General features: G+C 41.6%; 1 protein-coding gene across 1 annotated transcript in view; it reads right to left on the bottom strand.

The window, feature by feature from the left end:
* LOC141094179 (uncharacterized) overlaps positions 1-12,041 on the bottom strand; it is a 287,422-nt gene that overhangs the window by 150,522 nt on the left and 124,859 nt on the right. The window contains 3 exon segments of the mRNA XM_073579939.1: positions 8,295-8,418; positions 8,502-8,681; positions 8,811-8,960. Coding sequence (XP_073436040.1) covers positions 8,295-8,418; positions 8,502-8,681; positions 8,811-8,960 — 454 coding nt within the window.

Raw genomic sequence — 12,041 nt, 5'->3', positions numbered from 1 at the left:
TAGGAAGAAAGGATCATCCCCGCGCTGCCGCAAGAAGAATTCCAAAAATTGTAGAGGTTTCAATGTGGTTTATTCTACACATTTCAGGGTTTAGGTAACCACTTCATCAGGACATATCACAAATATTTTACAATTTTTTTAATTATTCTTTTGGCAGCACGGGGATGATCCTTCCTTCCTACCTAATTGTATGCTTCAACCAGGTCCTGCACTGACCTGTGGATCTGCAGCAGCCACCATTATTATATGTCTTTCCTTCACTCTCACCAGGTGGGCAACTCTGTGTAACGTTTGCTAAGACTCTATTTGCGCTTTTGTGTCTCCCTCTGTTCTCTGACTAAGTACACGTACTGCTATAGCTCTGGTCTTGGATATACAGTACGTACCGTATTTCGAGAATTTAATCGCTATGGTATGGATTTCTTTTTTAAAGTCTTTTTTATCCTGTTAGAAATGGATCCCAATACTTCTAATCCTGGACCAAAACAAAATGCAGGTTGTACGAAGCGCTGGTTTCAAACTTAAGGTTGTGTCAAGGGCAGAAGAAAGCAATAACAGTATTGCAAGTAGGGAATTTTGTGTTAACGAAAAACAAGTGAGGGAGTAGCGGAAAATGAAAGCGGACTTGGTAAAGATTCCAAAGGCAACAAAAGCTCAACGTGGTTTAAAGATGTCATATGAGGCTCTAGAGACTGAATTGCAAAAATGTGTTATGGCGTGTCGTCAAAATGGTTACTGCGTAACACGCATGGGAATTTGCTTACGTGCTCTTCAAATGGCTAAAGAAGACAAATTGAAAGCACCAGGCACTGAAAATTTTGTTGCATCAGCAGAATGGGATGGTGTACCCATGTCATGAATAGATTTGGCCTAAGTTTGCGGCAAAAAACAAAGATTTCACAGAAGTTGCCAAAAGACCTTGATGAAAGAGTGGTGTCATTCCATTCATCATAAAACAAAGAAGGATCCATAACTATGACCTGGAGAAATATAGGAAATATGGATGAAACACCCATGATTTTTGATTTTCCAAGCAACAGAACTGTGGCAAATATGGGAGACAAAACTATTTTGCTAACTATTTTACCGGACATAGAATTAATAGTAAAGTGGGTTTGTGATGCATGGGAAGAGATTCCAGAGGACATGGTGCAACGGAACTTCATGAAATGTGGCATTAGTAATGCTATGGATGCCAGTGAAGACAGAGCTTTGTATGAGAACGACAGCAGTGATGGTGATGACCAACTCAGTGATGATGACAATGTCTATGCTGATAACCTCTTACAAGCTGAAGCTCTATTTGGATATACAGATGATGAGGAATCCAGTGACTTTGAAGGATTTTAACTATTGTGTTTTAGCTTGGTTGCTGATTAAGCTAAGGTTTTTGCACTTTTAAAGTTACTGTTGTTACCATATTGTTTTTGTTGACCCTCTATTCCACTTACAGTGCTTGTTTAATGTTTTTATTTTAAATCAATAGTCAAAAACATTTAACCTACTGATGTCTCAATTAATTTTACTTTCATTGGTATCTATTTTTATTTTTGAAATTTACCAGTAGCTGCTGCATTTCCCACCCTAGGCTTACACTCGAGTCAATAAGTTTTCCCAGTTTTTTGTAGCAAAATTAGGTGCCTTGGCTTATACTCAGGTCGGCTCATAGTAGAGTATATACAGTAGTTTAAAATCCACATCAGCATTCTATTTCAATATGTACTAAAAGCAACCTTATTTTATGTGAGTTTTCATGATTTAGGTGTGAGCGTCTGTGCATCTATGATTTAGATATCTTCATAACTAAATATTGATTTCATATCCTTAACAAGAGATGTAGCTAGGCCTAGTGTCTTTGATCATCTATCCACCCCTGGTGTGCTGGCCAGCTGCTAATTTATCCCAAACCAGCTCCCACAATCCCTGTCAACTGATCCTCTACTCAGTCCTATAAATTTAGTAGCATTCTAAGGGGTGCACACGTGTGGGGTCTGGAAAGCGTCCCCCTGCAGCAAAGTGTACTTGCAAATAAGTATACAGAAGCTGCAGTTAATTCAACAGCAGTTAGTCATGGCAGGAGTCAGGACCCCACACTATGTATCTGTCTCTTTTGGGTATATCTGCAGAGTAAGCACTTCTTATTACTTGGACCTAGCTTTTCTATTAACCCATCTTACTCCTTCACCATGTTTACATATGCCCTTACAGTGTTTGCTCCACTAATCCTCACTCTCCTTCGCTATCCCCAAATTCCAACACCCTCTAACCAAATATTCATCTCCTCTTACCTCCCCAATGGAACTCCTCTGTTGCTGCTCCTCAACCTCAGATCTGTCCTAATAAAACATAAAACAAGCCGGCCACTCTCCTCCCACCTGTTCTCCCTCTCTCTGCTTCTCCTCACTGCTGGCAACATATCTCCCAATCCTGGACCCCCACAGCTAATACCTCCCCTTCATTCCCCCTCCTACCACTCCCTATCCAACATGAACTACCGCAATCTCTCCAACGTAAAACCCGTGCACTTGACGCCCACTCCCCTGCTCCCTCTTTCTGGAGTATCTGGAATGCCAGCTTCATCTGCAATAATCTTCATGTGATTAATGACCTCTCTCTCGCAATCTTGCCTTCCTCGGCCTCACATAAAACATGGCTGACACCCTCTGACACCGCCTCCCCTGCTGCGCTGTGTTACAGCGGCCTCCACTTTACCCACACTCCTCACCCCGGCAACAAACATGGTGGAGGAGTGGGTCTTCTCCTTTCTACTAACTGTACCTTTAACCCAATCCCCCCTCTTCCCTCCCTTATCCTCCCCTCTTTTGAAGTACACTCTGTCTGTATCTACTCTCCCTCCAACCTCCAACTGGCCATCATATACCGACCTCTGGGCCCGACTACAGCCTTTATTGACTAATCTTCTACCTGGCTTCTTCACTTTCTTTCCACTGACATTCCCACTATCATCATGGGTGACTTCAACATCCCTACTGATACCCTTAAGTCAACGGACTCCAAACTTCTGTCCCTTACCTCATCTTTTGGACTTACTAAATGGTCCTCCTTAGCCACCCACACAGATGGACATACAACAGATCCGATCTTCACCCGTCTCTGCTCTCTATCTAACCTCCACTCACCCTCTATCTGACCACCATTTACTCACTCTCTCATCCCTGTCACCCATGTACAGCCACTTGTACATCCCCGCAGAAACCTCGCACACTTAGACACCCACACGCTATCTGACTCTATTCTACCACTGCAATCCATATCCTCACTGCACGACACAGACAGTGCCGCTGCTTTCTACAATGCCACTCTCGCAGCCATTGACATGGTCGCTTGTTATGAGCTCATTTTCTCCTTCACCTTTGATGTCCGATGAACTCCCTCTGCTGGTGAAAGGAGGTAGTGAAATTGATTTGGATGGGAAAAACCTGTCATCTGAACAGGTGGAGTGTGATTGGACATCCGGAATCTCTGAGTGGATATAAGGCCGCCGACGCCCTGCTGGGTTGCTGGTGATCCTCTCTGCTCTGAGCTCTGGCCTCCAGTTTAGTCCTGTCTACTAAAGCTAAGTTTTTGCTCTGCTATTGTTCCATGAGATTTTGTCTGGTTTACTTAGTGTTTGTGTTCAGCCAGCCCTGGTTGGGACTGGCTGAACTCCATTTTTGTCTCTGATCAGTTGATCTCTTTACTCTGTTTTCAGAATATACCTGAGTGCTGATATAGTGATTTGAAGTCTAGTGACTTCAGGGCCTTTTCTATCAGACGTGTTGGACATTATTTTTGACATGGTTTTTGCGTGATTGCAGACAGTTGCTTTTCTTTCCTGTCTTATCTAGTTAGTGAGGGCCCCATCGTTTGATCAGCCTGTCTTTCTGTCTGTGTTTGTGTTTTCATCTGTTTTCACCGTCAATACATGTTGGGGGCTGTCTATTGCTTTGGGGTCTGCTCTGGGGCAGTTTAGATTTCCCCTTTCTTTCTTTAGGTTTATTTAGTTCTCCGGCTGTGAACGAGGTGTCTAGGACCACCGTAGGAACACCCCACTGTTAGCTGTTGTGAATAGGATCAGGGGTCTGCAATCCGCTAGCTACCAACCTCTCCGGTTTTCTGGACTTAGCTTGTATTTTTGTTTTTTCCTCCTCCAGTGACTCATTCATAACAGTCGCTCCATTCGTTCATGACAGAGTGTGACGTATCAATAGACAACCCTGGCACAATAACATCACTAAAAAGCTCCGGCAAGTGTCCAGGGTGGCAGAGCGACGTTGGAAGAAAACAAATTCACAATATGATTTCACTGCATTCAAACAGGCAACACTCGCTTTCAAATCTGGCCTACTTCACAACCCTCATATCTTCCCTATCCTACAACCTCAAACAGTTATTCAAAACTTTTAACTCCTTCCTCTGCCCACCACTGCCCCCTCCAACCTCCCTCATATCTATTGAGGACTTTGTGACCTACTTCAAAAATAAGATTGAACAAACAAGGCAAGTCTTTATTGTTCAACCACCACAACCCCTTTGTATACCAGACCAATGCCCTTTCCCCATAACCTCCCTCTCCAACATCACTGAAGGGGAGCTTAATTGTCTCCCCTCCAAATCACATCTCACCACTTGTGAACCCCACCCCATCCCATCCCACCTTCTCCACAACCTCACCACCACACTTATTCCATCCCTAACCCACCTCTTCAACCTATCACTAACTTCTGGTACCTTCCCTTCTGCTTTCAAACATGCCACAATCACGCCTATCGTTAAAAAGCCAACCCTTGACCCAACCGCTATGTCCAGCTATTGCCCAATATCACTGCTCCCATTCGCTTCCAAACTCCTGGAGCAGCACGTCCACGCTGAACTTTCCTCCCACCTCTCATCTAAATTGCTCTTTGACAATCTACAATCTGGTTTCTGTCCTCATAATTCCACTGAGACTGTCTTGACCAAAATTACTAACAACCTACTTACAGCAAATGTTAATGGACAATATTCTATACTCCTCCTTCTAGACCTGTCCTCTGCGCTCGACACAGTTGACCACTGCCTCCTACTACAGATCCTCTCCTCCTTTGACATCAAAGACCTCACCCTATAATACTGGATCTACTCATACCTTTCCAACCACGTCTCCCACTCCCACACTACCTCCTCATCGCACCCTCTCTCGTCCCACAAGGCTCTGTTCTAGGACCCCTACTCTTCTCCATATATACACTTGACCTGGGACAACTCATAAAGTTCCATGGATTCCAGTACCGCCTTTATGTGATGACACTCCGTTCTACCTCTCTGGCGCAGATGTCACCTCTCTGCTGTCCAGAATCCCGGAGTGTCTATCAGCCACATCCTTTTCCTTCTCCTCTCAATTCCTCAAACTCAATGTGGACAAATCTGAACTCATAATCTTTCCTCCATCTCACAGATCTTCCTTACCTGATTTATCTATCACAATTAATGACATCACGCTTTCCCCTGTATCGGAAGTCCACTGCCTCAGAGTAACCCTTGACTCTGCCCTGTCCTTCAAACCGCACATCCAAGCTCTATCACGCTTACCCTTATCTGCAGGAGGGTAGCGTGACCGGTCAGCAGTCCCAGCGTCAGCGTAGCAACTCAGACCGTGGGGCTGTCAGAGGGGCCCGTGTAGGAACATAGTTTGGGAGGTCGCAGGACCTGTGGAAGGGGCGGAATGCTAGTAGAAGCGCTCAGAGGCTGCAGGACCTAGCACCACGTGACGTCAGAGGGGGCGGAGCTTATTGCAGGGACGCTGAGGTGTGACGGGCAGGGGGCTCAGAGAGCCAGGGGTTTATACAGTAGCGATGGTCAGACAATCCAGAAGTCATACACAGGAGGAGCAATGCGGTACAGAATCAGGCAGAACAAGAATGGTCAGGCAAGCAGGAGGTTAGGCACGGGTTGGGCTGCACGGTTCAAAATCAGAAAGCGAGAGGGTAGTCGAGGGAAGCCAAAGGTCAGAACACGGGTCGAGCAGGACGGTACCAAATCAGAAAGCCAAGAGACAAAACCAGAAACCAGACCAGATCATACACACCATAGACACGGGAACAGGCGAGAGGCACTTAGCAAAGACAGGGTCGGACACACTCAAGTATGAAGTATAAACGACAGGGAAGGTTTCTCGCCTGTGGCCATAAATACCCTCCCTGAGGTCAAAGAGAGGCTCTAACCATTAACCCTTCGCTTGTCAGACCAAAGTTCCAGATACCATGACAAGCTCTTTCCACCTCCTGTCACCTCCAGCTCAAAAATATTTCCAGAATCCATCCTTTCCTCAACCTTCAATCTACTAAAATGCTTGTGCATGCCCTCATCATCTCCCACCTCGACTACTGCAATATCCTTTTCTGTGGCCTCCCTGCTAACACTCTCGCACCTCTCCAGCCCATCCTTAACTCTGCTGCCCGACTAATTCATCTCTCTCCTTACTTCTCCCCTCTGTAAATCTCTTCACTGGCTTCCATTCCCTCAGTGTATCCAGTTCAAATTACTAATACTGACCTACAAAGCCATCCATAACCTGTCTCCTCCATATAAGTCTGAACCAATGTCCCGATATCTTCCCTCACATAATCTCCGGTTCTCCCAAGACCTCCTTCTCTCCTCCACACTTATTCGCTCCTAACCTAGTCACCTCCAAAACTTCTGCGGAATATCCCCCATCCTCTGGAATTCTGTGCCCCAACAATTCTGACTATCAACCAGATTCAGATCCTTCAGACGGAACCTGAAAACCCACCTCTTCAAAAAAGCTTACAGCCTGAAATGACTGCGCTACCTCCTCGCCACTACCGGAGATATCGCCTCAACCAACACCGGACCTGCTTCAACCCACCAACCTATTGTCTCCTTTCCCAACATCCTGTAGAATGTAAGCCCGAAAGGGCAGGGTCCTCTCCCCTTTGTATCAGTCTGTCATTATTAGATTGTTTACTGTAAGTGATATCTGTAAATTGTATGTAACCCCTTCTCATGTACAGCACAATGGAATCAACGGTGCTATAGAAATACATAATAATAATAATAATAATAATGTGTCAGTCTTTGCTGACGACACCAAACTATGTAGGATATTAAAATCTGACCTTGATAGTACAATATTGCAAAACGATCTGGATAAAATGTCTGAATGGGCAAACACTTGGCACATGAGATTTAATGTAGATATATGTAGAGTAATGTACCTAGGACCGAGTAATCCTATTGCTGCATATACGTTAAATGGGACCATACTCAGGACTACAGAACAGAAGAAGGGCAGGTTATTCTGGTTATAAGTAAGCTGAGCAGCAGCACTCAATGTCAAGCAGCAGCCGTAAAGGCAAACAAGAATTTAAAATGTATAAATAGATATATAAAACCCGGCGATCCAAACGTTTTGTAACCCCTTTAACAATTACTGGTGAGGCCACATCTAGAACATGGGATCCAGTTTTGGGCTCCACATTTAAAAAAAAATATTCAGAAGTTAGAATCAGTCAAAGACGGCAACTAGAGAATTGCAAGGGATGGAAGGCCTCTCATATGAAGAGAGGTTGGAAAAGTTGGGATTGTTGAGCTTTGAAAAGACGCCTCAGAGATCTCATTTACATGTATAAATACATGTGTGGTCAGTACAAAGGATGTTACATGACTTATTTCTTCCAAAGACCATACTGAGGACTTGGGGACACTCATTACGGGTGGAAGTAAGGCGATTCTGGCAGCTAAATAGGAAAGGGTTCTTTACAGTTAGAGCAGTCAGACTGTGGAATGCCGACCGCAAGAGGTAGTAAGGGCCGACACTCTAACCGCTGTTAAAAAGGGCTGGATAATTTCCCCAATACACAAAACATTGTGGGTTATAGTTAAATTAGTGCCGAAATGTCACTATTATTTAACACAAGAGAAAAGTTGAACTTGATAGACATAAGTCTTTTTTTAACCTATTTAACTATTTAAATATTTAACTATGTAAGAGTAGAGAGAGTATTAGTGCTCCCCCCATTTCAGGAGAGATTGTGCAGTAATCTGAATTCCTTAGGATTGTAAACATAATGCAATTTATGATGTGAAGTGAATCCATGAAATCAGGGCTCGAGTCATTCCAACACATGAAGGGAGAGAAGGTAAATTCATCCAATAGTATATCAGGACTCTAGGAAGCCAACAGCATCATTACCCTCCGCTTTCTCTTACAGACCCATCATAATTAAATTCCAAGTGATTTTCTAACTTATCAGCACATTCTATGTATGCTGTACTTTTACTTTGTCTCTTACCTGGTGATGTGAGGGGCTGGGGAACCTCCATCATGACGTTCTTGTACAGATCTTTGTGTCCTTCTAAATACTCCCACTCCTTCATGGAGAAATAGACAGCGACATCCTGACACCTTATAGGAACCTGACACATACAATGATACCATCATCCCCCAGATCCCTTCATAGCGTTACAGTATAATGTCCCAGCATTCCCAGCAGTGTCACCTCTCCAGTCAGCAGCTCAATCATCTTGTAGGTGAGTTCTAGGATCTTCTGGTCATTGATATCCTCATGTATCAGGGAGTGAGGTGGAGGCCTCATGATTGGGTTCAGGGGTCTTCCCCATCCCTCAGACACAGGGTCCTGACAGCGCTCACTAGAGGTCTTCTTCACCACTGTGTAATCCTGGTTATGGAGAGACACATTAATTAATCTCACTACAGACATTTCCAGAGTCCTCACCTCTCCAGTTCTGTCCATCTGTTATTCCCATAGATAAGAATGATGTAATGTGACGTCATCAGAATCTCTCACCTCTCCGGTAAGCCGGAAGAGGATCTCTAGGGTGAGGTGTAATACCCTCTCTGCCATCTTGTCTCTGTCCATATCCATCCTTGATGGGTAAATCAGGAAAATTCTCTTATGTAGAAGATCTTCACTGAGAGGATCCGATATTGTAGACACCTGAATGAGAAGATGAGCCGATATAACATCATAAAAATCCTGTGTAATATTACACAGTATAATTATATATATATATTTATATATATATATATATATATATATATATATAAGAACATTGGGATCCAGCAAAAGGATGAAAGTTCACCAGATTTATAAAAACTTCTTCATTAATCCATAATGTCATAAAAAGTATGAGGAACTCCAATCAATTAGTAGCATTCCAGCAAGGGACTACATGTTTCAGCACTATGTGCCTTCCTCACGGTCCTATTTGAACTGAGCTCCAACACTAGCAATATATCCTCCTTTGTGGAACATATTCAAATGACCCTTAATTAAAAACAGTTGAACAAACCAATTAAAAACATCTGAGCAGATGGTTGAAACTCAGTTCAAAAATGTTGCTAGAAAAATGCCTATATTGAACATGTTTTATACATAGACAAATGATATAAACATTTAGTAATGAATCAACAATAATATAGAATAACTGCCACAAAAAGCAACAATATATAAACATATATGAAAAAATGCATCATGTAGTAGGCATGATCTAAACATCAGAAACAACAACAAAAAATAACTCTCAGAAGGTATAATATCATAGAGTAGGTTTAAGATAAAGATATAATCTTTTATAAATTCATATATGAACTCAATCCCTTTTCTTTTCCTCTCCCCTTCCTCTTTTTGCTCACTCACAATTATTTTGTTTTTGATGTGAAATATTATTTACAGATACAGGGAGTGAGCATGGGGGCCAAATTTTCACCATCTTTAGCAAATTTAACTATGTCAGTATGAGAGGAGAGGTATATTTTTCATCTTAATAATCCATTTAGATCTAACATTTTTTGGTTGGGACGTTTCATTGATGATTTGGTTTTTGTGTGGAGTGGGAAGAAGGATTCAGTATCCTTCTTTTCATATTTAAACAACAATAGTTTTAATCTCAAATTCACATGCCACATGAATGAGTTGTCAATTAATTTTTTAGATTTGACCTTGAAAATAGATTCGAATCGAAAAAAGTGTTGGTGGAACAATCATGTAATCAGGAATATACCCACTGGTGAACTGATTCAAACGAAAAGAAATAGTACAGAAAAAGATACTTATATGAAAGAATCTGAACTTTTGGTAAAAAGATTAAAATCTAGGGGGTTACCCAAACTGGTCTCTAAAAAGAGCGAGAGGCATAGTAGACAACTTAAATAGGCAGGAATTGTTGGAATATAAAAATATCAAAGAAAATAACAATGATTTGGGTATAGTTTTTAGCACTAAATTTAGTCCACAGTATCAAGAAATAGTCTCCATTATTAAAAAACATTTGCCCATTTTAGAACAAAGTGGTGAATTGAAAGAAATATTAAAAAAACACTCAATTAGATTTGTTGCGAGGAGAGCTCCTACTATAGGTTCTATGTTGACGGCAAGTTTATTTACTGATCCAGACAAAAAACTGAAACAAAATTGGATGAAAATTGTAGGCTGTTATGGTTGTGGTGCAAAAATCTGTAAGTGTTGCAAATATATTGTTAAAACAAAAATATTTTCTTCTATAAAAAAATGGAAAAAACTTTTAGATTTTTTCCTTTATTAATTGTAATACAGAAAATGTAATATATCTTATTGATTGCAATATTTGCGGACTTCAATATGTGGGTTGCACCACTAATTCATTGAAACAGCGTATGCGAAAACATTTGTCGGATTCGGTTAATTTGCCTATTGCAGGAGCCTCTGCGGTTTCCAAACACTTTGCTAATGTGCATAAAGGAGATTTAAAAAGTTTTTCCTTTAGGGGAATAGAGGCGGTTACAAAACCACATAGGGGTGGTGACTTTAAAAGTAAAATCATATCTAGAGAAAGTAGGTGGATCTTTTTATTAGAGACTAGAGTTCCAGACGGACTGAACAGTAGAATGGATCTTATTACACAATATTAGGTAAGAATATTAGAGATAAAAAATATATATTTTTTTTTTTTTTTGAAGAGGGAGAAGGAAGAAAAGAGGAAGGGGAGAGGAAAAGAAAAGGGATAGAGTTCATATATGAATTTATAAAAGATTATATCTTTATCTTAAACCTCTATGATATTATACCTTCTGAAAGTTATTTTTTGTGATTGTTTCTGATGTTTAGATCATGCCTACTACATGATGCATTTTTTCATATATGTTTATGTATTGTTGCTTTTTGTGGCAGTTATTCTATATTATTGTTGATTCATTACTAAATGTTTATATAATTTGTCTATGTATAAAACATGTTCAATATAGGTATTTTTCTAGCAACATTTTTGAACTGAGTTTCAACCATCTGCTCAGATGTTTTTAATTGGTTTGTTCAACTGTTTTTAATTAAGGGTCATTTGAATATGTTCCACAAAGGAGGATATATTGCTAGTGTTGGAGCTCAGTTCAAATAGGACCGTGAGGAAGGCACATAGTGCTGAAACATGTAGACCTATTGTGAGTTCATTTTCCCCTTCACCACTCAGGCCCGATGAACTCCCTCTGCTGGTTAAGAAAGGTAGTGAGCCTGATTATCAAACATCTGAGACTAATGATGATGACTGGCTGAGTGGAGTTACTGACTGGATATAAGGCCGTCGACGCCCTTCTGCCCTGTGGGTGATTTCTCTGTGGGATCCTTGGATACCAGTCAGAATTCCTGCTCTCCTAAAGCTAAGTTTTCTGCTCTGCCTTTTGCATTTGTGCTTTGACTTTTTTGCTAGATTTCTGCCATTCCCTGCTGGGGTGAGCTGAATTCCTTTAGCTCTGTCTTCAGAAAATACCTGAGTGCTGATTTAGTTTTTGAAACCTAGCTGCTTCAGGGCCTTTTTCCATATCAGCCTGTTGGCTTATGTCGTTCATAGGGTTTTTGCAGATTGCAGACAGCAACCGTCCTTTCCTGTCCTGTTTAGTTAGTTTGGGCCCCATTGTTTGCTCAGCCTATCTTTCTATCTGTGTGAGTGTTTTTTCATCTTGCTTCACCGTCATTATATGTTTGGGGCTGCCTCTTACTTTGGGGTCTGCTCTGGGGTAGTTTAGATTTCCTTTTATGTCTTTAGGC

Source organism: Dendrobates tinctorius, unplaced genomic scaffold, assembly GCF_039654945.1.
Source record: "Dendrobates tinctorius isolate UK_male_01 unplaced genomic scaffold, ASM3965494v1 ptg000063l, whole genome shotgun sequence".
NCBI classification, from domain to species: domain Eukaryota; kingdom Metazoa; phylum Chordata; class Amphibia; order Anura; family Dendrobatidae; genus Dendrobates; species Dendrobates tinctorius.
This window is presented reverse-complemented; position numbering and strand designations above follow the sequence as displayed.